This window comes from Mustela putorius, unplaced genomic scaffold, assembly GCF_011764305.1.
Source record: "Mustela putorius furo isolate JIRA1106 unplaced genomic scaffold, ASM1176430v1.1 tig00000224_pilon_pilon_pilon, whole genome shotgun sequence".
Taxonomy (NCBI): Eukaryota; Metazoa; Chordata; class Mammalia; order Carnivora; family Mustelidae; genus Mustela; species Mustela putorius.
Window position 1 is genome coordinate 23,568,813 of NW_025421321.1, and position 27,286 is coordinate 23,596,098.

Sequence of the window (27,286 nt, forward strand, 5' to 3'; positions counted from 1 at the left end):
AATCCTTTTACAAATAGAAAGCATCCTTACTTCTGTGAGGTCATTTCTTTCTTGTAGTACAGATGAACAATCTACTAAAGGCACCAGAGTGGAAAATGTTGCTATAAATTGGAATGTGATCTGTGGGAAGATGCAAAAAATTTAACATTAATTATGTACATATAGTTCAAAAATACAAGTATACCATAAGCTACAATAAAGTGCCCAAATGAATTAATATTTTTTTTTTGTAAAGCTTTTTTTCCCTTAATTTTATTTACTTATTTGGCAGAGACAGCGAGATCACGAGGAGACAGAGAGGCAGGCAGAGAGAGAGGAGGAAGCAGGCTCCCTGCTGAGCAGAGAGCCATATGTGGGACTCGATCCCAGGACCCTGAGATCATAACCTGAGCCAAAGGCAGAGGCTTAACCCACTGAGCCACCCAGGCACCCCCCAAATAAATTATTTTGAGGGAAATCCCACAATAGTCTTTCTGGAAATTTTTCACCTAGAATTGAATATTTTAAGGTTCTTCATAATTAAGCAGCTGTTACTTTAGTAATAAAGTTATACTAAGTTTATTTTCATAGTTATTTATTAGGTTTAAGCACAACGTTCTCCAACCTTTTGTCAAGGAAGTACCCCCCTCCCCTCACCTTAAGATATAACATTAACAGAATATACTGAAGCAAAAGCAAGAGACTGGGTAAAAGGGAAGGTAAGCAACTCTTAAGTCAAGAGATGTGTATATAAAATGGGACCTGGCATTTTGCACCCAGCAGCTTTTATCATGCCTCCTGTCACCAGTGTAGACAGAGGGAAGTACAAATAATCATATGCTAAGATTTTTTAAGGTTTTTGCTCAAGGAAAATAGTAAATATAACAAGCTTCAAAAATATCTTACAATCATTAAACGTATCCAGGTTATAGCAAATTACTTACAAAGGATGACATATAGATCAACTAACCATCCACAGATCTAAACTTAGCAAATTTACATTCAATGATATTCTAAAAAGTCTGAACAGAACTTGAAAGGATGCCTATTCACACAATTAGAACTCAGACACAAAACAGAATAATAAATATGCTTACCATGCATTTACTAAAGTCATTTGGATCCACCCCAGGCAATGCTCTCATCAACAGAGGTAGCATGTGTGTTGGACCTTCAGGAAACCACTTGCCCCCTGATACCAAACTTCGGGCTACTCCAATTACACAACTTAAAGTAGCTGTGAGTTGGTGAGGTTCTGTTAAAGTCTCTAGTGCAGGATACGTTCTATAGTTTAAAACACAATTAAAAAACAAAAAACAGTTCCATTACAGATAAACATGCACAATACATTATATCTACCAAATTCATAAACTGCCTTTAGCTTAAGGCTGGTAGCTAGCAGAATATTTTGAATGAATACCTGTTTTCAAGGTTAACAGAATCACACACATAAAGGAAAGGGAGGAGTTTCCCTAACCCCCATCCCCTTACCACCTTTCTCCATGCAAATTCCACAGTGTAAAAGAACATGAACTGGCAGATTTTGCATTATTTCAGCCATCTGAATCCACCTCCACATTCCAATGACGGATTCTAATCTAATGGTCAGCAATTATTAGAATTCAGGAATAACAAGTGACAACTATCCTATTCTTCCCTTTTACAGGAAAAATAATCTTTACTAAAATGCTGAAATTTCTCCTATTTTACACTTTAAAAAGGACTGGCATTTTAAAATTAGACATCAGCTCTAGAAACATATGCAAAGATTCCTGATTTAATAAAAGAGAATAATACAAATACAATCTTTGATCACCAAGTAAGACAAGAACATTCACACAGCAATTTCATTTTTAAGAATCTATTCCATAGGAAGAAAAAAAATCTAAAATGTAGTCATTTTAATTTTCTCTTATGCAGAAAAAATAAGGGAAATTTCATTTTAAGTAGGAAAAAAAGAGTATTTATAATCACAATTTAAAAAACCAGCAAGCTTAGGCTTTAGAAGGTAAAGAAAGCAAACCAGCTCTTTAACAGAGGCTGTCCTTCCTTAGGGGATATATATTCAGGACCTAAAATTTATTTTCTCCATTTTTACTTTTTAAAGGATTTTGCTTTTTTTTTTTTTTAAAGAAGAGAGAGAGAGCACAGGCACACAGGGGAAAGGCAGATGGGGAGGGAAGGGGGGAGAGGGAGGGACAGAAAGAGAAAGAGAGAGAGAGAGGAGAGACAGAGAAAATCTTAAGCAGGCTCCCCACCAAGCAGGAAGCCTAAGGCAGGGCTCCATCTTATGACCCTGAGATCGTGACCTGAGTCAGACTCTTAACCGATGGAGCCACCTTGTTGCCCCTAAAGGACTTTTGCTTTCATAAAAAGAAAAAAACCCTTCAAAATACTTCTCTTGGCCAAGCATGTATCATTTAATATGCTATTAAATTTGTCCCAAAATTGAAAACTAAAGAAAAACATAATGGATAATTTTACTTGTATTTATTCTTTTAAATTTAACTTCATTTAAATTCAATTAATTAACATACAGTGTATTATTAGTGTCAGAGGTAGAGTTCATGATTCATCATTTACTTGTATTTGTAAGCTTTGTTTCTTCTACTAAAAAAATATCTCTCTATTGATAATTTATCAGCTGGAAAACATTAAAATAAGGCAAAACAAAGGGAAAGCCAAAAATTACGAAAACTCCAATCTTCAAAATTTTAACTACGCAAGAAAATGAAGTCCCTCCTTAGAGGCAAGTCTCTCCTCAACGAGCAACATCAAGGGACCTGCCACTGAACTGTTAGCTTCTGCTACCACATGATGACCAAAGAGCAAAGAATACTGGGGGTTCAGACCATAGAAATGGCCTCACTTCCCCATTTCATTTCCTAATTATCTGTGCTGGAAGAGTTTCTGTGCCCACAAAGTGCACACAAAAAGGGAGAGGTTTGGAAAATGAGGTACAGCTTTAACTTGAGTATTTATGGCAAAGAGGACAGGGCAAGATAAGATGAGCAACTCAAATTTATAAATAATGGAGCCCTATTTTGGTCAAGACCTTTGGCAGGATATCTAACTCCTAGCAAATGTGCCCAATTATCCCATTTTAATTTTAAGCCAGAAAATAGGCTGTCACTTGCATTCTGTCACTAAGGATCTTCGACAAATCTGTTTTATGGAACTCAAACTGTTAGACCCTTCCGGGCCCTAAAAACTAACATTCTTCTTCTATTTTTGAGTAAGACATTAAGAGAGAAATCATAAAGCTCAAATTCAGGCAGCAAAGGAATTAACAGAAAGCTTAAGTAATATTATATAAGCACAGAAGGCTTATATTGTGACAGTAACTCAGCAAAGGGAAAATTATTTTTGTTACCAGTTCAACATATGAAACAAAATGAATGCAATAAAATTCACACTGGAAATAACACACATGAGATTATGCATATATTAAAATAATAAAGATAGTCAAATTTTCTTCTCTATCACTGCTTCTAAGAAATAAAAGACATCCCAAATCACTTCTCAATATTTAGTGATACACTTTGATGTAAAAGCAGCCAGAGCTTAATTAATTAGCTTATTAATTAATTTTTTAAGATCTTATTTTTTAGCAATCTCTACACCCCACATGGGGCTCACACTCACAACCCCAAGATTAAAAGTTACATGCTCCACCGAGTAAGCCTGCCAGGCGCCCTATAATTTTTGAGTAAAAATGTGCCAATAATCCAAAAATATTTTATCCATCCATTTTGTGTCAATTTTCTTTTATCTCCAGGAAACCTTTATCAAGTTACCAATCAGTATGTTAAAATGCTTTGCTTCTCCTATAAGGAACCAGAATAAACACTGAGAAAGCAAAACAGAAGCCACAAAAGAAAACCATGCAGAACAGAAAAGTAGAAGGAAGGGATAACCAGAACAGCTGCAGCCACAGCTAAGGCTTCAACCAAACATGTAAAACTCCACTTACCTTTCAAGTACAGGGGGTATTACTAACTCCGGTCTCATGAGTGCAAGATTCTGCAGAGCCTGGGCTGCTTCTAAACTACCAGTTTTGCTAAACATAGCCAAGAGGACAGGTTGAATAATGCATCGTACAAAGTCTGTAACATCTTGATCAGTAAGCTTATGGCTATCAGGCACAGGAGTTAACCAAGAAGGCTTCTTGTATCTTTCACGATGCAATCTTCTAACAACACTGTTTGGCAACCGCTGAAGTAGTTTCATTAACTTGTTCTGGGGACACAGAAGCAGAAAGTCCAAGGTAGGTTCTCTTTCCCACACAGATATTTATGGCTCCTTTCTAGTCTCCAAATAAAGATTCTTAAAATAACACTCTTACAATCTATTACAAAGACGTAAATGGCATAATTAGCTAGAATAAAATGCTATTATCAATTAAATTACTGATAATAAAAATGCATTTCAAACATCAATTTTAATTTCCAACACCAGATGAATTTTCCATTACATGAAAAACCATTTTAACCAGGCAATGTGGAAAAAAACCAAAAAAACAGAACCACAACTGATATTCCTTTCTCTTGCCAGAATGTGACATTTTGTCACCAGTTATTGGACTAGTATTATCTCCATTTATTTTTATGTTCAATGAACATGGTAACTTAATTTGAACGTAATGACCTATATATAGCCAAATTTATATGAAGAACAGAAAATGTATTAAAGGTTTTATACAATAGGTAATGTGTAACCATTTTTTTTTCAAAGAAATGTGTGACCATATCTTTAAAAATTTCCAAACTCTACAATGAAAAATGAACGTACTCACCAGCCAGCGCCCATTATTTGAGGGATGGTAAAAAGATGTGATGCTATTAAACAAACCAGACAAGTGTTTTTGCACTAGTTTACTTGGTCCACCCTATTCAAATAAAAGTACAAAATATTAGTATCCATGGTACACTGGAAAACTGAAGGAATCAATAGGCCCAAGCCTACATATACCTCTCTAACGTGGTACACATCCATTCTGCTGACAAAAACCAATTCTACCCCAATGTAAGAGTCAAAAACAATTCCCCAGTGAACTTCTTACAATCTTCCATTTAAAACACTCTACTAAAAATAAGGACAACTAACACCAAATTAGATAAGTGAAGAGATCTTTCAATTTAGAGTATCAGCATATTTTAGTCTTCTGCCATGAAATAACTTTTGTCACTAAGACTGTTTTAAAATAACCAAGAGTGGTAAATCAGGCATAAAAAGCATTCCTTAAAGGATTTAAGAAGTGACTTTCTTAATGCAGGAAATGAAGAAGTGAGATTTACATAAATACATTCAAATATTTTATTTTTACTCCTAAATGTTTCAAATTATTAAACCTGTTATATTTGACCACATTTTGACTCAAAAGAAAAAATTTTCTTAATCTATTACCAAAACAAATACACCAAAGAATACAACCTGGTGGAAAAAAAAAATGAAGAAAAAAAATTATCATTCATCAAGTTTGATAGCCCTAAAGAACTACAATTTAGTATTAAAATCTTCCATTTCTCATGATCTTTCTTTTTTTCTTAAGGATTTTATTTATTTGACAGAGAGAGAGAGAGAACAAGCAGGGGGAGCAGCAGAGGGATGGGAGAAGCAGGCTCTCAACTGACAAGGGAGCCCAATGCATGGCTTGATCCCAGGTGTCTGGGATCATGACCTGAGCCACAGGCAAATGCTTTAACAACTGAGCCACCCAGGTGCTCTTCAGGATGTTCTTTCAAGAAAGAGCAGAGACCTAAGGCAGACTGTTGAGTTACATTAAGAACACATCTTCCTGCTCAAATGAAATCCATGTACCTATTCCCAATTGAGAATAGGTCGACTAATAAAGAGATCATAATTCCATAGCAAAAAAAACCCCAACAAAAATGCCAATATTTTAACATAGTAATTAGCATTTTAATGTATATTTATAAATTTATAAATAATTAAAATTTATTATATTCAATATTCATATTTAACACAAAATTAAACTGTCAGTGGGAAAAACTGTGAGAAAGAGCAGCAATATTAACTAAAATAAGCTGATATTAATCATGATATAATTCTGTGGCTTCTAAAAAATGAATTCCAATTCATTGCTTATGTAAGACAGTAAATATCCAAATGTTTTTGCTCTTATGGGGTATAAGAAAGAAAATGTGATTTTCCCTGTTTAATAATGAAAGGGCAAAAACAGAGGGAGAATGGAGAATGAATTTCTTTTTTTTTTAATCTAAAAATAATATTTAAGAACTAAACTTCTCACAACCATCCTGCCTTTTCCACAGAAAAAAACCAACCAAACAATATAACCTGGGAGAAAATATCAAACACAGAATAATAATTTTAAAAAGGGACAGCAGTAGAAGCAAAATAAATGGCAATCCAGAAAATCATAGTATAAAATTGTTCTAATATTCCTATCTGCAAGTTGACACTGAAACCCAAGCATGCAGATGTATTTTTACTTCCCTTCAAGGATGTCAATAATCATCCATACTTCTCCCATCACCAAGATTACTTCGTTTGTTTAATAAGCTTTGTGTTCAGTGTCATCTTCGACACTGAATGCATTCGTACTGAGCATATGCAAAATTCTAATTCCACGATTTTCATTATCAATTTGACCTTTTGTGAGTGTGGTTCTTGACCTTTAAGACTGCTATCCACTCTGAATCTCTCAAAACTCTAAACTTTGACTCCATTGTTAAGAATCACTGGCTAGAGAAATAGTGTGTTTTTCTATATGCTGGGTCTGATAAACATTAGCTTACTACATCAGAAAATACCCAAGACTCAAATGACCAACCAAGATACTAATATAGCCTTACGTGATTAAACAGAATTTCCATATCGTTAACAAAGAATTTAGATGAACTAATGTGTTACAAACCATCATAGCGGTGATCCATATCACAGCGTGTCCTATATCATAAGCATTTGTTAAAAATCTTGGGACTAACACTTGACTGCTTCCCACTGGGAGGTTCAAGCTTCTCAGAATTCTCGTAAATATCTTTAAAAAGAAAAAAAGAACTAAGGATAAATATATATAACTATCAAGTAACTCTTTAAATAACTGAAGTGTTATATATATTTTTGCTATTGGATATATTCTCACTGGATCAGGTTTTAAGCAAAATTACCAATAAAATTAAGCATTTGATAGCTTTATTCCATAAAATTTACATAGAAATATCTACTTTTTAAAAAAATTTTTTTTAATTTTATTCATTTTTTAAAAGTTTATTTATTTAAGTTATATCTACACCCAAAATGGGGCTTGAACTCAAAACCCAGGTATCAAGAGCTGCATGTTCTAATGAATGAGCCAGCCAGGCGTCCCTATTTACTTTCTTTCAAATGACACTGCGGTCAAAAAGGGGTGGGTAAGAAGCAGCTGTATCCATGTACCCATAAGCAAGCAAAAGAGATATAGTTTACACATAAAAAGGTAAAAAGTAGGTAAGTACAGTTCAACATGAAATATTTTGACTCTTGTTTCTCTAAATGCATATAAAACTATTTTTCCTACACTCTCATTCCATGCCAAGAAAATACAAAATGCAAATACCTATCTTCTAATGGATTACTTTCCTTTTCAAAATTCTATCACTGTTATTTCCCCAGGAATTTGCATTTTCATCTCTCATTTAATAACTGTATTTTATTTTTATTTATTTGTTTTTTAAAAATATTTTACTTATTTCTTAGGGAGGGAGAGAGAGAGAGAGAGAGAGTGCACAAGCAGATGGAGCAGTGGGCAGAGGAAGAGGAAGTAGGCTCCCCCATGAGCAGACAGCCCACCACAGGGCTCCATCCCAGGATCCTGGGGACCATGATCTGAGCCAAAGGCAGATACTTAACTGACTGAGCCACCCAGGGACCCCTAACAATTGCATTTTAATATAACTGAATTTATATTTAAAATCTGTCGTTAGTAACAGGGAGCCCAACAGTGGAAGAAAATAACTTTTCCTCCTTAGTTTCTACTGGACAGCGCAGCAAAGGTAAGCAGAGTATTTGTCTGCTGTTGCTCTCCAGCCCTGCTCTACTGTCAGCATGTGCATCAGAATCACCTGGATGCCCCATGCCAGCCCTCCTAGACCTACTGCAGGAGAAACAATCCGGAAGCTGCAATGTTAAGAACACTGCACCTAGAGACACTCTAGCTTTGTTTACTCTAGTAAAATGTGATCTAAAAAGTAGAGAACACTCTAGAATAGCAATCAAATACAATACCCAAACTCTGTTGAAAGGTATGAATATAAGATACCCTGAATAATATACTTAGTACTTTCTAAATTACTCACTCTGAAACTTCTATTTCATGTCCTATATAGACAAGAAAAATATCACACCTGTGATTACTTTTGTATGATGCAATTAGTTTTTGAAAATAAATGATCTACCCTGGTAAACTGTTATGTTTTTACTAGTGGTCAAGAAATACTTTAGGGATTAGCATACAAAACACACTACTTAAAGACACAATAAGTGCTATCAGTGTTACTGTATGCTGTATACTCAAAAGTTCTTAATTACCTTTGGTACATACGGATCCCAATCTATGTACCCTATATTATCTGTAGCCAATCGAGCAAAGAGATTTACTAGTTGCTGAAAGTAAACAAATAAAGAAAGAGTTAAGTAAATACACTTGTTATTATGTGTCACAGTCACATCCCCTTATCCATTTCTGGTTCTCAGCTGCCATCATTAGCACAACTTAATATACAGTTTATGACTCATTTTTTAAAAATCTCTGAATTCTCATTTCTTGTCACCCATTTAAAATCAAATGCAGCCGAAATGCTTATTGAAAGGGAAATGACAAAGCATCATCCACAATGCAAACAGAACAAATATTAATCTAATAAGCATTTAGGAAACATCCACTATGTGTCTAACAACATGCTAGTGATAACAGGAAACAATAGTCTTACATTTCATAATACATGCACATGCTTCTAGGTATCAATAAAACCAAAAGAAGTGTCTATTTCTGTTAGAAACAGCAAATCGAATCTAAAAAAACAATTACAACATTGCTAAAAGCCAATTCTAAGGAACTGAGGTTACTTATCAAATGATCTGATAGCAAAGAAGGAAAAAATAGGATACTCACCCCCTCCCACTGTGGGAGATTTTGCACTGAAACCCAAAGGCCAATTAATTCATCAAACCAAAGTCTGAAGAAGAAAAATGTTGTTATGAATAACAAGTGATTTATAGAAAGTGGTTCAAAGCCAGGTATCCTTTGCATTTTTTAATCTATTATTCTTACTGATAACTACACAACCTAGAAAAAATAATACTGAATGTTACAAATTTAATGGAACAAATGACTACTTCTGTCTGAATATTCCCCTTGCAATGTATTTATGCTAGAGTCATGTCATCAAACCTCTACACTTCATTGTTAGGGGCACTTGGCTCAGCAAGTTACTGCCCAACTCTTAGTTTCTCCTTGGGTCATTTATGGTCCTGGCACTTTTTGTGTTTTTAAGAAGTCCTACTTTATATTTTCCTTTCTTTCTTTGAGAGAGAGCACAGGGGAGTAGGGTCAGAGGGAGAAAGAATCTTAAGCAGGCTCCACACCTAGGGTGGAGCCCAGCACAGGGCTCAATCTCACACCCTGAGATCACAACCCTGAGCACAATTCAAGAGTCAAGACATTTAACTGACTGAGCTACCCAGGATCCCCTAAATATTTTCATTCTAGGATTTGCTATATACTTAAGAGTCATCTAGAGAAAACAGTTCTTAAAAACAGTGCAAAGACTAGAATGAGTGGAGAAAAAGAATTATAAAAAAGACTTAAGAAAAATGAGTGATGAATAAAACCAAGTTTTCGGAAAACACTTTTCCTTTCCCTAAACGCCACACAATTTAACATTTCTTACCATTGCCTATTTACTGATATATTCTACATCTTTTTGTATTTTTTATTCTTTCTCTCTTGATTTCTTAAGTTAAAGCCTTTAGCTTTACTTTTTCTTTTAAGTCACCTCTATACCCAACAAGGGACTCAAACTCACAAACCCAAGATGAAGAATCACATGTTCCACCAACTGAGCCAGCCAGGTGCCCCACTAAGCCCTCATATTTGGCTTGAACATACAAGCATTATTTGCTCCTCATTTACAATCTTATGTTTAACTTTCAGACTCCAAACACTTCAAGTGTAATCAACACAATGGTTAAGTTGGTCAATTTTTGTTTACTTATTATTGCGTTATAAGTTAGCTTACATATCTCCACTTCTTGTTCTATTCTATAATTTGTCAAGACAGATAGAGAGATAGATAGATATACTTACTTAAAACCTTTATGATGAAGTTCTGGAGGAAGGGAGGTAGGAAGAAATATTTCAAAATAAGTTATGGCCTTTTGCATTGTTACATCAAAAGGGCACATCAAAGGCCGCCATTCTTCTAGCATCTCAGCTGTGGCATCTGCTGGAAAGTATCTAATAAAAAAGAAAGTATTTATCTGATCATTGGCTAAAAGGTCTACAACATCAACATATGACCAACATATGACCAAAAAAGGGGGAGACAGGGAATGGATTTCATAAGGTATAATATACACTACAAATGTCAAGTAAATTTAAACAAACTTGTGCAACTCAAAAATAAATACCTGTCACACTAAAATATAAATTTTCTTCTTGTCTACAGGACTTTGAAAAATGCTATAAAGCTGATATAACTCATAAAATAAAAAGTCACTTAAATCACCTACAAATTTATACATGTGGTTGTATTTTTCTCTCCTGTGTGCTATATAATAGCAATATGAAAAAAAATCTAGTCACAGAGAATCCAGTCTATATAAGAAAGGGATAATCGGTGAAATGAGAAAGAGAACCTTAGCCCAGGCTTATTTGGATCAACCATTTACTCTCACTGTACCATAGAGTTCTCCTGTATATAAGAGCTGACTACACTAGATTGTCTGGTCCTATAGGTGCAAACATTCTGCAAGTCTATGAAATGGGCAGGAAAGCCCCTAGGGTAGAGAATATTCACAGAATGGAAATCTAAGTGTACATCCACACACAAAACAGAAGTAAATGGAAAACGAGGACCCATGTATAATTACCAAATACCCATTAAGGAGGTTTAAAATAACAAAAAAAGCATATGACAAATTTGGATTTGGGCATGGCGCAAAAAGTGAGGGAACCCTTTCAAATACACTTGTAGGTTTGGGCTACATGTCACATTATTAACACAATTATATCTCTGTCCATCTGTATTAATTAGAATCGCACTTCATTTATTAATGTGAAAAATAAAACTACATTTCTAGTAATACTACTTTGGATTCATCAAGCATCAATGTACCAGGTCATTATGTCACCAGTTGGAATAAAAAAAAAAAAAAAAACCACAAAAACCAAAACACAGACTTCAAATATCTCATACATCAATTCTCCTTCCTAATTTTTCAGAGTCAACTGTTAGCCTTGGGTGTTCTATGAATTACCCAAGAACCTAAAAACCACTAAGTACCCCAGTGACGACGAAGTTTCAGTTTCCAGTAAGGAAACACATGCCAAGAGGTCACTGCCTAGCATGAAATGATAGCTCATTGGTGGCTTATGACTCAGGTTAAGTCTTAAGCCTCAATCTTAAAAGGGAAACTATATCCTAAAAATACATTTGCCCAAGAATGAGAATATAGTAGGTCAGCAACAAATACTTGATTTATAAAACCATCTATAACTTTAACTCATATTATAAGAATATGATAAAATAGAAAGGAATTCACTGCATCCATACACAGCTGAATAAGCAGTTTTAGAACAGCCTAATAATAGTTCAAGCCCATAGAACTGGTTTTTTATTTATTTCATTAAGCTCTATGCTCAACATGGGGCTCAAACTCCTTATTTCAAGATCAAGAATCCATGCACTACTAACTTAGCTAGCCAGGTGCCTCAAGTCCATAGAATTGGACTTCAAGTGATTAAAACTAAATTCAACCCATATTATCTTTAAACATCAGAATATGGGCTATTTCTGTATATTCTACTGAAAGAGAAGATATTTTTTAAAAAGTCTACACACCTTCTTGTTATTATTCACATTTTACTACAATATCTGTAACACTCATTTTGGAAAATATTTTTGATCTAATGATATTCCAGGAAAATCTTTCAAATAAAGACAATTATATATAAATTATGGCATTCTAACTTCATAATAGGTAATTGACACCCATACCACTTAAAAATTTTTTAATTTATAAATGAAATCTGAATAATTCAGTTCAAGAGTATGATATATTGTGCCCAGTGACTAACATCACAATGTTAGAAACGATTTATACCTTTAATTTCCTCTTCAAAGCATACTAGGGATGGGGAAAAGCCCAGAGAAAATAAAGAGGTTTTATAAATTGAGAAGCTACTTACGGTCGGCAGCTTTTCACGAGTGTTTTGAGAACATTTTCTACAGAACTAGGGGGAAAAAGCCATTTGATAAATTAGGTTGGTTTATTTTGAAAATGCACCTAATCCAATTAATAAATATCCCTAAGAAATACTCACACATTTAAAAATTATCTGTGTACATGCAATAACTAATCCTTCTCTTTCATACAGACAGAACTTTTAAAGATTAACTACCTAAACTCTGTAATCTACCCTTTCCTTTGCCCTTGGTTTGCTCATTCTCTGTTCTAAACCAAAGTTAAGAAAACTGGGAAAACAACAAATCATTTTCAATCTTTACAAAGTAGGCAGCAAAGATCACACTTAACAGCACATCAAGAAGTATGCTCAGTGACTTAAAACTTCAAATAACTAATTTTTATTTTTATTAAAGTGTATTTACACAAAACACAAACCGCAGACAAAATCTGGTGTGCTTATATCAACAACTGCCAGAAACTATTTTTCTGTAACCAATGGTGAGAGTTCTATAACCCTACAAGGTTACTTTCCTGCCAGCAACAATTATCAAAAATACCAAGAGCCATCTTTTTCACTAGCTACTTAGAAAGTTAGTTGAGTAACATTAAAAAGCTATAATTTATTTTCCAACTTTGTAGGTAGTTCAAGTGAATTTAAGAAAACAACATAAGGGGGCGCCTGGGTGGCTCAGTCAGTTAAGCGACTGCCTTCGGCTCAGGTCATGATCCCAGGGTCCTGGGATCCAGCCCCACATGGGGCTCCCTGCTCAGTGGAGAGCCTGCTTCTCCCTCTCCTTCTGCCTGCCCCTCTGCCTATTTGTGCGCTTTCTCTCTGTCAAATAAATAAATAAAATCTTAAAAAAGAAGGATTTTTAAAAAAAGAAAACAATGTAAGTATTTGTGTATGGATTTAAATAAATGTTTGTCTAAATGAAAAGGCCATTGTGTACTGGTTTAAACATACATGGCCAGAATGGAATATTTAAATTAATTAGATCACAGTCAAGAGATAAAATGCAAGTAAAACAATGGGCATAAGATAATTTTGGACTGGGATTTTAAGATAAATGTGTGACTACTTACAGTATGATGTATACAAGTAAATAAAATAAGTCCCCAAATCTCAAGAAAAAAAATGAGGGAAAGGGGTATCTTTCAGGCAGTGCTTCCACCTGATACTTTCTCATTAAGCTTCTTGAAATTGTTAAGTCCAGAGTCTATCCAACTTCTCTGAAAACTTAAGAACTAATCTGTAAAGAAATTTCAAGGAATAACACAAACCAAACACAGCACAAGTAATCGATTATACAACCAAGAGAGAAAACTATGATTTCATTATGAGAAATCCTTTTTAATTTCAAAACTAGTCTGAAAAAAAAATTAACTGAGGGGGGGCGCCTGGGTGGCTCAGTGGATTAAGCTGCTGCCTTTGGCTCAGGCCATGATCTCGGTGTCCTGGGATCGAGCCCCACATCGGGCCCTCTGCTCAGCAGGGAGCCTGCTTCCCCCTCTGTCTCTGCCTGCCTCTCTGCCTACTTGTGATCTCTCTGTCAAATAAAATAAATAAAATCTTTAAAAAAAAAAAATTAACTGAGGAGGAAACCAGACTACAACACATGAGATAATTCTAAAATAAAAAAGATGACCATATGGCCAGACAGACATGGAACATTTTCTCTGATTATGAGGGAGTGATTCTACCTTCTCTCATAAAAAAGTTAAGAAACTGAAAAACAATTAGTTTAGAGAAAATCTAAGTACCTGGTTAAAAAAGGAGTAAACTTCTCTCCAGCTACGTTTAAACTCCCTGAAGATCACAGCTATGATTTTTACTTCCAGGTATTTCCAAAGTACTTTTAAAAGGCTCTATGTTGGGGCACCTGGGTGGCTCGGTGGGTTAAAGCTGCTGCCTTCGGCTCAGGTCATGATCTCAGGTCATGAGCCCTGCATCAGGCTCTCTCCTCATTAGGGAGCCTGCTTCCCTCTTTCTCTCTGCCTGCCTCTCTGCCTACTTGTGATCTCTGTCTGTCAAATAAATAAATAAAATCTTAAAAAAAAAAAAGCTCTATGTTCATATATATATTTATGCATATTTATATTTATTAATTTACAATACACAATAAACATTTTCTATCAGAGCAACAAAGAGCACAGATCTTTGGATCTTCTTTTCGTTGGGTCTGAAGAACCCCATTTAGAAACAACTTGTAGCCAAGGTTTAAAGAACCATCTAGTTCCAAACTAAATAATAGATCAACTTAAATGCAGATTTAAAAGATAAATCTAAAATTGCAAACTTTGTGTCCAAGGAAATAAGCAGAAGATCTGTAATTCTACCAGTTTCTAAAGTTTGTGTCCATGTGAACTTTACATTTATTTTACAGTTTCTGTGGCAACTCGTTTGAGAGTACAACACAGAAAATCTGCTGTTTTCACTGGTAACTTTTCTATTCTACCAACAAACTTTCATATAAAGTAAAAAATGATTCTAGGAAGCAGTCAAAAGGCTGCAGAGCTACCTGTCTTCTCCAGTTCCCTTCACTCTTCAAAAGAATAGGAAGTTAATTACAATACTTCATAGCTGTCACTTCACTCATTAGAGGAATAGGGCATGTAGGAATGTGCTTTAGTTCATCTAAATAAAGTCAATTTCAACCCCTCCTTATATATAAGGCCTGTGCCAATGGATTTATGCTCTTTATCCAGAAAAGGGTACAATCTCTCTAACCTGTGATATCTGTATAGTGACCTTTTGTGATTCTTGTAATCTCTCAAGATGAAGGGAACAATGTTTCTGTTTAAAAATAAAATAAAAGGTTAAGGCTAGATGCTACTGGACTATATTTCAATAATTTTTAGAGGGAGTGAATAATCACTATGTACTTTCCCAATTGTTGGAAATTTACAATACTAAAGTGATTACAATTCAAAACACTTAAAAAAATCAAAAGGGATCTACAGAAGGAATAAGCTTTGGATGGGTTTTCTCGTACCCTACTTCCTCTTAAAAAAGGCTTGTTAAGTTGAAAAGAAAGCCATAAGTATATCATGCAATAGTTCGCAACTTGGGCTTAGAGTCAGATAGATATAAATTTGATTTCCAATTCTGCTACTTACTTTCAGTTCAACGTTATAACCTCAGTTTTTCCATCTATGTAATAGTAATAATACCTACCTCTCAGAAGGCTGTTACAAAGATTAAATGAGATAATGTAAGGAAAACAGTTACCTGGCCCAGAATTAAGCATAAAAATTATTAACTATAATTATTATTTCATACTATCCAAAACAAATTCAATCTCCTTAAGAACTAATATTTTGTGCTCATTTTGCTTTCACATTTATTTTACTGTCTTTCAACACTTATTAATGATTTAGGAAATCACATCAACATAGGAAATTCTTCTCCCAATTTCCACCCCATTTATTAGGGCAGAAAATAAGTTCTTGTACCAGTTCTTGAACTCTTGTCCCAGTTTCAACAAATGACTTTGTGGGACTTTTCCTCTCTGGGCCATAATTTCCTTACGCTGTATGATGACATAAGTAAATACCAAATACAAATATGTAGCAGAGAAGTTTGAGGAGAGCCAAAAACCTTAGCTTCCAGTTACACCAGTTACCTGGAGGTTTATGCTTGCTACCACCTTGGTCTTACCTATTTATCAGGGCAGTATTCACTTCGCAACCAGAGAAATATACAGCAAATGATATATTCGAGATGAAAGTATGGACTGCTCACTCATTGCCAGAAGTACTTTCAGCTTCACCTGACAATTCTTGAACTAAGTTTTAGCTTCAGAATTATATTTGCTTTTTTTATAAATGAAAAGGGAAAGTGCAACACTGAAATACTCTATATAACCTCTGCCTTAACTTCCTTGTAACTTCATGGTAATTACCTACATGATATTTTCTTTCTTAAGAATGTACTTCAGGGGCGCCTGGGTGGCTCAGCGGGTTAAAGCCTCTGCCTTTGGCCCAGGTCATTGTCCTGGGGTCCTGGGATCGAGCCCCGCATCGGGCTCTCTGCTCAGTGCAGAGCCTGCTTCTCTCTCTCTCTCTCTTTCTGCCTCCCTCTCTGCCTGCTTGTGTTCTCTGTCAAATAAATAAATAAAATCTTAAAAAAAAAAAAAAAAAGAATGTACTTCATTTCATCCCCAAATCTCAGTTTTACCTGCTTTCTCTATATCTAAACAAGCACAACCATCAGTTCATCAACACGATGCACCTTATATCTAATTTTTCACAACCTAATAATACTGCATAGTTAAATCAGCCAGTACTTATTTTTCACAGCCACTTTATAAGAAACTAGGGTCAAGATAATTCTTCCAGAAGAAAGGTTTAAGTAAAATATAATACGTTCATCACTGAAGTAGCATTAACATTGATTTTTCATTATAACTACTTTCAGAAAAAGTATGCCTCCATGGCTAGTGTTAAGAAGTTGTAATAATCCTGATCACTCACGTAAAAAGAACATACATAATTGCTGAAAGTGATAATAAGCCTGGTAAGTGTGCACTAAGTATTTTTGGAAAATGCTATAAAAAGGGGCTCTTGGGTGGCTCAGTGGGTTAAGCCTCAGGTCATGATCTCAGGGTGCTGGGATCGAGCCCTGCATCAGGCTCTCTGCTTAGCGAGGAGGCTGCTTCCCCGCCCCACACTGCCCTGTCTGCTGGTGATCTCGCTCTCTCTCTCTGTGTTAAATAAATAAAATCTTTAATAATAATAATTTTAAAAAGAGCAGTTTCTAGGGGCACTGGGGTGGCTCAGTGGGTTAAAGCTTCTGCCTTCGGCTCGGGTCGTGATCCCAGGGTCCTGGAATCGAGCCCCCTGCTGAGCAGAGAGCCCGCTTCCTCCTCTCTCTCTGCCTCCCTCTCTGCCTACTTGTGATCTCTGTCTGTCAAATAAATAAATAAAGTCTTAAAAAAAAAAACAACAACAGAGCAGTTTCCAAAGAAAGATCATTATAACACAGATACAACTTTTGGGAGAAACACTACCAAAGTCATTAATAAAAACTGACTACCTATTTTCACATTTCCAAATAAAAGTGAAAGTGGTATTTCCAAAAGAGCAAATAGAATGTCCCTCAGATAACATGTTAAAAATCACTCCATCAAAGCTGGTGCAGCCAGTCTGGAAAACAGTGTGAAGCATGAAGTTTCCTCAAAAAAGTTGAAAATAGAGCTACCCTATGACCCAGCAATTGCACTACTGGGTATTAACCCTGAAGATACAAATGTAGTGATCCGAAGGGGCATGTGCACCTGAGTGTTTATAGCAACAATGTCCATAACAGCCAAACTATGGAAAGAACCTAGATGTCCATCAACAAGTGAATGGATAAAGAAGACGTGGTATATATACACAATGGCATACTATGCAGCCATCCAAAAAACCGCAATCTTGCTATTCACAATGATGTGGATGGAACCAGAGGGTATTATGGTAAGAGAAGTAAGTCAGGAAAACACAATTATCATATGATCTCTCTGATATGAGGAATTTGAGAGGCAGGTCAGGGGGTAGTGGGGGAAGGGAGGGAAAAAATGAAACAAGATAGGACCAGGGAGGGAGAGAAACCATAAAAAATTCTTAATCTCAGGAAACAAAATGAAGGTTGCTGGGGCGGTGGGAGGGATAGGGTGGCTGGGGTATGGATACTGGGGAGGGTACATGTTATGGTGAGTGCTGTGAACTGTGTAAGACTGATGATTCACAAACCTGTACCCCTGGGGCAAACAAATCATTATATGTTAAAAAAAAATCACAGCATTTACCTTATTAATAATCATGGGTTATTAACAAAATAACCATAAACTATTTTAAATTTCAACAGATCCTCAGAGAAATCACTTTCATCATTTCATTATGTTAAATTGTGTGTCTAGAGATCATTCTTGAGCTGATGATAGTAACTTAAGCTTAGAAATGTAGCCACATGCGTCAAGAAACCCCCAGCAGAGTAAGAACATGTCACTTCCATGTGTTAAAGGGGGAACAAAGGATTAGCTATATCTTAGGGATAAGAACACCAAATCAAAGTCCTTTGTCAGATCAAATGAGAAACAAATACCATTAAGAACAAGTACCAGAAAAGGGAAATAATCAAGCTTCTCCAAAGGCAGATTAATATGATAAATGAAAATGTTTAATACTCTATGATCCCCTTAGAGAACGATATATTGAGAAAAATAGATCTCAAAAAATTATTTTTTAAAAAAGTAAACTGAGTTATCTAGGCCCAAACTGCTCATGATGCAAATATGTAAACCGTTAAACCATAAGTGACTCTTAATCTTACAAAACAAACTGAGGGTTGCTGGGGGGAGGGGGGTTGGGAGAAGGGGGGGTGGGTTATGGACATTGGGGAGGGTATGTGCTTTGGTGAGTGCTGTGAAGTGTGTAAACCTGGTGATTCACAGACCTGTACCCCTGGGGATAAAAATACATGTTTATTAAAAAAAAAAAATTTAAAAAAAAGTAAACCGTTAACATCAAACAACTCACAAAAAGCAAACTGACAGTGACAAAATTCAACAAATATATACACATACCAATCCAAATATTAATTGTCCATGCCCATCTGTAAAAGCTGATCTATGCATAATTCCTTCACATCTTGTTATTAGCAACAGTCTTCATTGATAACTTGGAATACGCCACCCCAATTTAAGTGAGTTAGGACATCATTTTAGGAAATAAAACTAGACCCCTAACATTTAAATGCTTCTTAAATAACATAAACAAGAAGTGATTCTTATGTTGTTATGAAGTTCAAACTACCTAACTGCTTTCCAATTGTCCTTTTTATTATTAAAACAAAACAAAACAAAACCCTAAATTTGTTTCTCTAGTAGAACCCAGGAAAAGAGAAGAGTGAAAAATGTCTCTTGCCCCTGAGACATAAAAGCAGAAAGACAGAAGAAGTAAAGGAGGGAGGAAGATAAGGAAAAAGGAGAAAGGAAAGAAGAAAGTTAAATAATCCTTGCTCAAAGATACAGAAACAGCTTTTAAAATCATATTGAAATGCAAGGCACCCTAAGCTGTAGTTTCAAATAAACACAAACACATAAGGCACATGAGTTTAAGACTTGAAAGACAGTTAACAAATGAAGCAACCTTTCACTTTTGATTATAAAAATAGTAATCTAAAAATAGTATGAACACATGCAGTCAGCTGACAAAACTGTTTCAAAATGAGTCAGAATACATCTAAGATGAAAATACTCAAAGCAAAATACCAATGCCAAAAGCATGCCATATTGAAGGATTTTCAGGGGTTTTCTGAAATAAAATGTTTGTGAAGTTGTAACTTTATCCCTTGATTATAAACACTTGCTATACTTGTACACTAAATAGAAACGCTTAAAATTTTTATTTTTATTTATTATTTTATTTGTCAGAGAGAAACAGAGAGCACAAACAGGGGGAGCAGCAGGCAGAAGGAGAAGCAGGTTCCCCTGCTGTGGGACTTGATCCCAGGACCCTGGGATCATGACCTGAGCCAAAGGCAGACTTAACCCACTGAGCCACCTAGGCATCCACCGCCCCCCCCCTTTTTTTTAACTAAAAAGAAACTTAAGTAGAAGAGTAAATTTTTAAATATTCAAAATTATTCCCTATTAGAAATTCAGTGGACACAGAACAGCTCAGAGGAACAAAAACTGAAAAGTACTGCTGTATGGCTGACTCTCCAACTGATTTCTCTAAAGTTTTTTCTTTCTTTCTTTCTTTCTTTTTTTTTTTTAAAGATTTTATTTATTTATTTGGCAGAGAGAGATCACAAGCAGATGGAGAGGCAGGCAGAGAGAGAAAGGGAAGCAGGCTCCCTGCTGAGCAGAGAGCCCGATGCGGGACTCGATCCCAGGACCCTGAGATCATGACCTGAGCCGAAGGCAGCGGCTTAACCCACTGAGCCACCCAGGCGCCCCCTAAAGTTTTTCTTTCTTTCTCCCTCTCTCTCTTTCTTCTTAAAGATTTTATTTATTTGAAAGAGAGAGAGAGAGAGAAAGAGAGAGAGAGTGCGCGCTCACAGAGGAGAATGAGAGGGAGAGGTAAACCCACTACGCAGACACCTGACAAGGGGCTCAATCCCAGGACCCTGAGATCATGACCTGAGCCAAAAGCAAACACTTAACCAAATGAGCCACCCAGGAGCCCCCTCTAACATTTCTGCATTAAAAACTAATAAGACTACTATATTTCTCTGATTTAAAAAAATAAGGCAAGTGTGATGAAAAAATTCCAAGAACCAAAGAATCAGATAAACCTTCAAAGGTGAATTTTTATAACTATACATAGCCTGGCCTGAATGGAAATAAGATAACAGGTACTCCTTTCAAAAGGTGCTAAATATCTAATAACAGTAAAAAGATTACAGAAGAACAAAGAATGACAATCCTAACAAATGTTTTAAGTACAATTTTTAATTTTTTTTTTACAGAGACTAAGTTTCTAACTTTGTCCTACAGGGCTGTCTCTCACCAAGCAAGAGCCCCTTCAAGAGTGGTTCTAGATCCTCAGGATTCTTTGTGATCTGTTTAAACTGAACAACAACACATTGTTTTTTTAAAAAAAGTCTGCATCAACAGAGCTGCACTTCACAATGAGTACTCCAGCAGAGGCACACAGCCCTGGGTGTAAGCACTCCAAGCTACTGACCCAATAGGGTTCATCTTCCTGGAGCAGCAATTTTAGTCAACAGATAGAGAAGAAAAATTTTTACTTATGAAAACATTACTTAATAAGCCCAATAAAGATATGAATGTTTAAAATAATGTGAAATTTCTAAGAAATTTCTCACACCAGACTGCTTTAAGAAACACTTGAGAGGGGCACCTGGGTGGCTCAGGGTTAAGCCTCTGCCTTCGACACAGGTTGTGATCTCAGGGGTCCTGGAATCAAGCTCCACCTCAGGCTCTCCCGCTTAGCAGGGAGCCTGGTACTCCCCCCGCCCCCACTGCCTCTCTGACTACTTGTGATCTCTGTCAAAGAAATAAATAATATCTTTAAAAAAAAAAAAAAAGAAGAAAGAAAGAAAGAAATACTTGAGAGCCATGAGGAAAGAGGAGGTATTAAGTGGACACCTTGATTTATAGTATTAGTACAGGAAAAAAACAAACTCATTTGGAAACTAGAACACCCAGGTCTTATAGAATTTAAAATAGGGGAAAAAGGAACGAAAAGAGCATAGAAAGAAAACATGAGGGACTGAGTAATGAGGCAGACAACTTCAGATTGCAGGGATACAAGGTAAGTGGTGGCAAATCTATGTGGCTGTAGCTATATGGAGGAACATTTTGGAAATGTATGGGGTACTTTTTTTTTTTTTTAAGATTTCATTTATTTATTTGAGATGGAGAGAGAGTGACAGCACAAGCTAGGAGACAGAGGGAGAGGGAGAAGCAGGCTCCCCACTGAGCAGGGAGCCCAGTACAGGACTTGATTCCAGGACCCTGAGATCATGACCTGAACTGAAGGTAGCCGCTCAACCAACTGAGCCAGTCGGGTTCCCCTGTATAGGCCATTTTTAATGATCATAATTATTGGGGAGGATTCAATGAAACTTTAGTGATCACAGTATATTAGATATCCCACAATTCATGGAATAGCCACACATAACAAAAAACTGTACAAGATGTTTTTTCCAGGTGAAAGAATTTTGACACTAAAAGTGAAGTGCTTTACCATTAAGTATTTTTTGCAGTTTAAAAAAAAAAGGATTTATTCATTTATTTGAGAAAGACCAAAATACTTCCTTTCCTCCAGCTTAGTACTCTCAAATTAAACTTACTTCCCTCTTTTTTAAATCATATTTAAGTCAGTCATACCTATTGTTCTTTATCCTAGCACTGGGTTTTTTGTTGTTGTTTTTTTTTAAAGATTTTAGGGGTGGCTGGGTGGTTCAGTGGTTAAGCATCTGTCCTCAGCTCAGGTCATGATCCCAAGGTCCTGGGATCAAGCCCCGCATCAGGCTCCCTGCTTGACATGAAGCCTGCTTCTCCCTCTCCCTCTCCCCATTGTTGTGTTCCCTCTCTCACTGTGTTTCTCTCTGTCAAATAAACAAATAAAATCTTAAAAAAAAAAATAAAGATTTTATTTATTTGTCAGAGAGAGAGAGAGCACACAAGCAGGGGGACCAGCAGGCAGATCAAGAAGCAGGCTCCCCACTGAACGAGCCTGATGTTGGACTTGATCCTAGGACCCTAGGATTATGACCTGAGCTGAAGGCAGATGCTTGACTGACTGAGCCACCCAGAAGTCCTACTAAGTTTTTATTTTAATATCTACCCATAATGCTTTTATTTTCTTGTATGTCTTACACAAAATGTATTTTGACCATTTTAAAATTTAAACTTACTCATAAGTAGAAGCAAAATCTAAAAACCATTTTGAATCTTTAGTGTAATGCTGCCTGCATGTTTGAAATACATTTGTTTTATAATAAACTACCGTCCCATTATGGCAATATTTTATGGTTAGACATTATTTATATTTACGGAGTCCAAGATGGCAGTGGCAGAGGAGACCTTTGTTTCCTTTGGTCCCAGAAATTCAGCTAGATAGCTATCAAATCATTCTAAACAACCTGTGAACTCAACTGGAGATCTAAGAAAAGAATAGCTGTAACTCTACAAATAGAAAAGCAACCACTTTCTGCAAGGTGGGAGGTGTGGAAAAGTGAATCTGAGGTGATATATGGCAAGATAAAATGCAGGGGGAGGGAGTCTCCAACAGCCAGCTACTGAAAAGTGACAGAGCAGCAGAGCACAAAATCAGAACTTTGAGAAGTCTGCTCTGGTGAGGGACATCCCGGTCTGAAAGCACTCAGGTAGTAAAGTGGGGGCGGAATCCCAGGTGGGACAGTGTGGTCTCAGGACCCTCAGGGTCACAGAAAGATCGGGCGTGACTATTGAGTTAGAGGTCCCAAGTATCAGAGCTGGGAAGGCAGCTGCAGAGAGTAAGCCCAAGAGGAGGCTCTCAGCTCGGGTTGCCATAAACCATGAACTGCATACAGTGGGACCACAGCTCTCTGAGCAGGGGCCCAACAAGCAGCACAATTGGGGAGATCTCCCTTCCTTCCCTGGGAGTAGCAGCATGGAAGCACACCACAGGAGTCTACAGGATTTGGCAACTCAAAACAGAGTCATGTGCCTAAGATAGAAATGCTTGGTCACAGTCTGGGGGAGGATGGATGTGGACTGAGACCAGGGAGATAGGAGTGACTGACTGCTTTTCTCTAAGGGCTCAATGAGAAGTGGGGCCACAAGCTCTCTGCCCCTGGGCTGGAGATAGGGAAGTTGTCATGTTCATTCTCATCCCTGAAGCTGCGTAGAAAGCCTTCAGCGAACAAAAGACACATAAAGCACACCTGAGCAGATTATTTAGCCTGGCCCTCTGGCAAGCGCAGCGCAATTCCAGGACAGGCAAAGACATCTGAGAATTAAGGCAAGAGGCCCCTCCCCCAGAAGGTCAGCAAGAACATCCAGCCAAGACCAAGTTTACCAATCAACGAGAACTGCAAAACTCCAGCACTAAGGGAACACAGCATATAGAATTCATGTTTTTTTCCCCCACAATTCTTCAGTCCTTCACAATTTAAAACTTTCTTTTCTCTTTCCCTTTTCAATTTCTTATTTTATCAACTCTTATTAAAATCTTTATTAATTTTCATTTTTACAGTTACATTCAGTCCTTTCACTATATTTAATTTTATTTTTGCATATATGTAAGTTTTTTTCTTTACAATTTTGGGATGCAGTTTATTCTAACAGATTAAAGTATACCCAAAATCTAGTGTACAACTCTGTTCTCTTCACCTGTCTAATCGTATTCGTTTTTACGTTTTTTTCTGTTTTGTTGTTTTTAAATTTTCATCTTTACAGTTACAGTCTAATCCCTTCAAAGTATTTAATCTTATATTTGTATAAATATAAGGTTTTCTTTCTTTACAATTTTGGGATCTAGTTTTCAAACAAAGGGACCTGTAAAATACAGATGGGATCCAGTGTATTGCTCTGTTCTGTTCACCTGTCTGATAATATTCTCTTTTTTGGTTGTTTATTTTATTTTTTTCAGTTTCGCATCTCTTCTGATTTCTTTAGCTTGTATTTCTCTGGGGTCATTTTGCTATTTTAGTATTTTGTTCTCTCACTCATCTATTCCTCTGCGGACAGAATGAGAAGATGGAAAAACTCAACTCAAAAAGAAGGGTCAGTACTGACTGCCAGGGACCTAATCAGTATTAACATAAGAAAGATGTTAGAACAAGAGTTCAGAGTAACAATTATAAAGATACTAGCTGGGCTTGAAAAAAGCCTGGAGGACACCAGAGAATCCCTTTCTGGAGAAATAAAAGAACTAAAATCTAATCAAGTCAAAATAAAAAAGGCTACTAATGAGATGCAATAAAAAAATGGATGCTCTACCTGCTAGGATAAATGAGGCCGAAGAAAGAATTAATGATATAGAAGACCAAATGATGGAGAATAAAGAAGCTGAGAAAAAGAGAGACAAACAACTACTGGATTATGAGGAGAGAATGAGAGATAAGTGATGCCATTAAGCAAACAATATTAGAATAACTGGGATCCCAGAAGATGGTGGTGGTGGTGGGGGCGGGGGCAGACAGAAGGCATACTGGAGCAAAATTATAGCTAAGACCTTCTCTAATCTGGGGAAGGAAACAGGCAAACAAATACAGGAGGCACAGAGAAACCCCCTCAGAATCAATAAAATAGGTCAACACATCAAGATATTACAGTGAAACTCGCAAATCTCAGAGACAAAGAGAACATCCTGAAAGCAGCCCAGGGACAAAATGGCTATAACCTATAAGGGTAGAAACATTACACTGCCAGCATAACTGTCCACAGAGACCTGGCAAGCCAGAAAAGACATGTATCATACATTCAAACTAAGAATACTTTATCCAGCTAGGATGTCTTTCAAAACAGGAGAGAGAAAAAACTTCCAGGTCAGGGACACCTGGGTGGCTCAGTGGGTTGAGCATCTGCCTTCAGCTCAGGTCATGATCCCGGGGTCATGAGATTGAGTCTCATACCGGGCTCCCTGCTCGGCGAGGAGCCTACTTCTCCCTCTGCTCATGCTCACACTCTCTCTCCCTCTGATAAATAAATAACATCTTTAAAACAAAAACAAAAACAAAAAAACTTCCAAGACAAATAAGAACTGAAATAATTTATGATTACTAAGCTAGCCCTACAGGAAATATTAAAAGGGATCCTCTAAGTAGAGACAGCACAAAAGTAAATAGACTAGAAAGGAACAGAGACAACATACAGAAACAGTGAGATACAGATAACAGAATGGCACTAAATTCCTATCTTTCAATAATTACTCTCAATATAAATGGACTAAATGGTGGCACCTAGGTGGCTCAGTTGGTTAAGCCTCTGCCTTCAGCTTAGGTCATGATCCCAGAGTCCTGAGATCAAGCTCCACATCAGGCTCCCTGCCCAATGGGGAGCCTGCTTTTCCCTCTCCTCCATGCTCATGTTCTCTCTCATTATCTCTGGCACTATGTGTGTGTGCATGTCTCTCTCTCAAATAAGTAAATAAAATATTTCATTTAAAAAATGGTCTATAACGGCACAATCAAAGGACACAGGGAATCAAACTACATAAAAACGCAGGACCATCAGTATGCTGTCTGCAATGGGGTGCCTGGGTGGCTCAGTGGGTTAAAGCCTTTGCCTATGGCGTAGGTCATGGTCCCAGGGTCCTGGGATCGAGCCTCTCATTGGGCTCTCTGCTCAGTGGGGAGCCTGCTTCCTCCTCTCTCTCTCTGCCTGACTCTCCATCTGCTTGTGATCTCTCTCTGCCAAATAAATAAATAAAAATCTTAAAAAAAAAATGAAATAAGAAAGGTCTCAAATACATAACTTAACCTACACCTATAAGAGCTGGAGAAAGAACAGCAAATAAAGCCTAAATCCAGCAGGAGAAGAGAATTAATAAAGATAAGAGCAGAAATCAATGATATAGAAACCAAAAGTACAGTAGAACATATTTATGAAACTAGGAGCTGGTCTCATATTTATGAAACTAGGAGCTGGTTCTTTGAAAGAATTAGTTAAGACTGATAAACCTCTGACCTGACTTAACAAAAAGAAAAGAGAAGAGACCCAAATAAATAAAATCATGAATGAAAGAGGAGAGATCACAACCAACACCCAAGAAATACAATTATAAGAACATATTATGAGCAACTATATGCCAACAAATTAGGCCACCTAATTTAGGATGTATTCCTAGAGATGTATAAACTATCAAAACTGAAACAGGAAGAAATAGAAAACCTGAACAGATCCAAAACCAGCAAGAAAACTGAAGAAATAGTCAAAAATCTCCCAACAAACAAGAGCCCAGGGCCACATGGCTTCCAAGGGGAATTCTACTAAGCATTTAAAGAACTAATGCCTATTCTTCTGAAGCTGTTTCACAAAATAGAAATGGAAGGAAAACTTCCAAACTCTTTCTATGAGGTCAGCATTACCCTGATCCCAAAACCAGGTAAAGACCCCACCAAAAAGAAGAATTATAGACCAATATATCCCTGATGAACATAGAGGCAAAAATTCTCACCAAAATACTAGCCAATAGGATCCAACAGTACATTAAAAGGATTATTCACTACAACCCAGTGGGATATATTCCTGGGCTGCAAGATTGGTTCAACATCCACAAATCAATCAATGTGATACAACACATTAATAAAAGAAAGGATGAGAACCATGTAATCCTCTTAACAGATGCAGAAAAAACATTTTACTAAGTACAGTGTCCTTTCAGGATGAAAACTCTATAGTGCAGGGACAGAGGGAACATACCTCACCATAAAAGC

General features: G+C 36.6%; 1 protein-coding gene across 3 annotated transcripts in view; it reads right to left on the reverse strand.

Moving 5' to 3' along the window:
• The window catches only part of PSME4 (proteasome activator subunit 4), a 111,451-nt gene that overhangs the window by 57,350 nt on the left and 26,815 nt on the right, over positions 1-27,286 (reverse strand). For 2 of the 3 annotated variants that reach the window (XM_045077838.1, XM_004775683.3), the window contains exons 4-13: positions 15,137-15,202; positions 12,410-12,454; positions 10,307-10,456; positions 9,113-9,176; positions 8,530-8,604; positions 6,878-7,000; positions 4,775-4,867; positions 3,953-4,218; positions 1,077-1,263; positions 31-120 (exon numbers count right to left, since the gene is read on the reverse strand). In XM_045077838.1, the coding sequence (XP_044933773.1) occupies positions 31-120; positions 1,077-1,263; positions 3,953-4,218; positions 4,775-4,867; positions 6,878-7,000; positions 8,530-8,604; positions 9,113-9,176; positions 10,307-10,456; positions 12,410-12,454; positions 15,137-15,202 (1,159 nt within the window). The remainder of the gene's footprint in view (positions 1-30; positions 121-1,076; positions 1,264-3,952; positions 4,219-4,774; positions 4,868-6,877; positions 7,001-8,529; positions 8,605-9,112; positions 9,177-10,306; positions 10,457-12,409; positions 12,455-15,136; positions 15,203-27,286) is intronic. The other variant, XM_004775684.3, reaches the window with a different exon arrangement.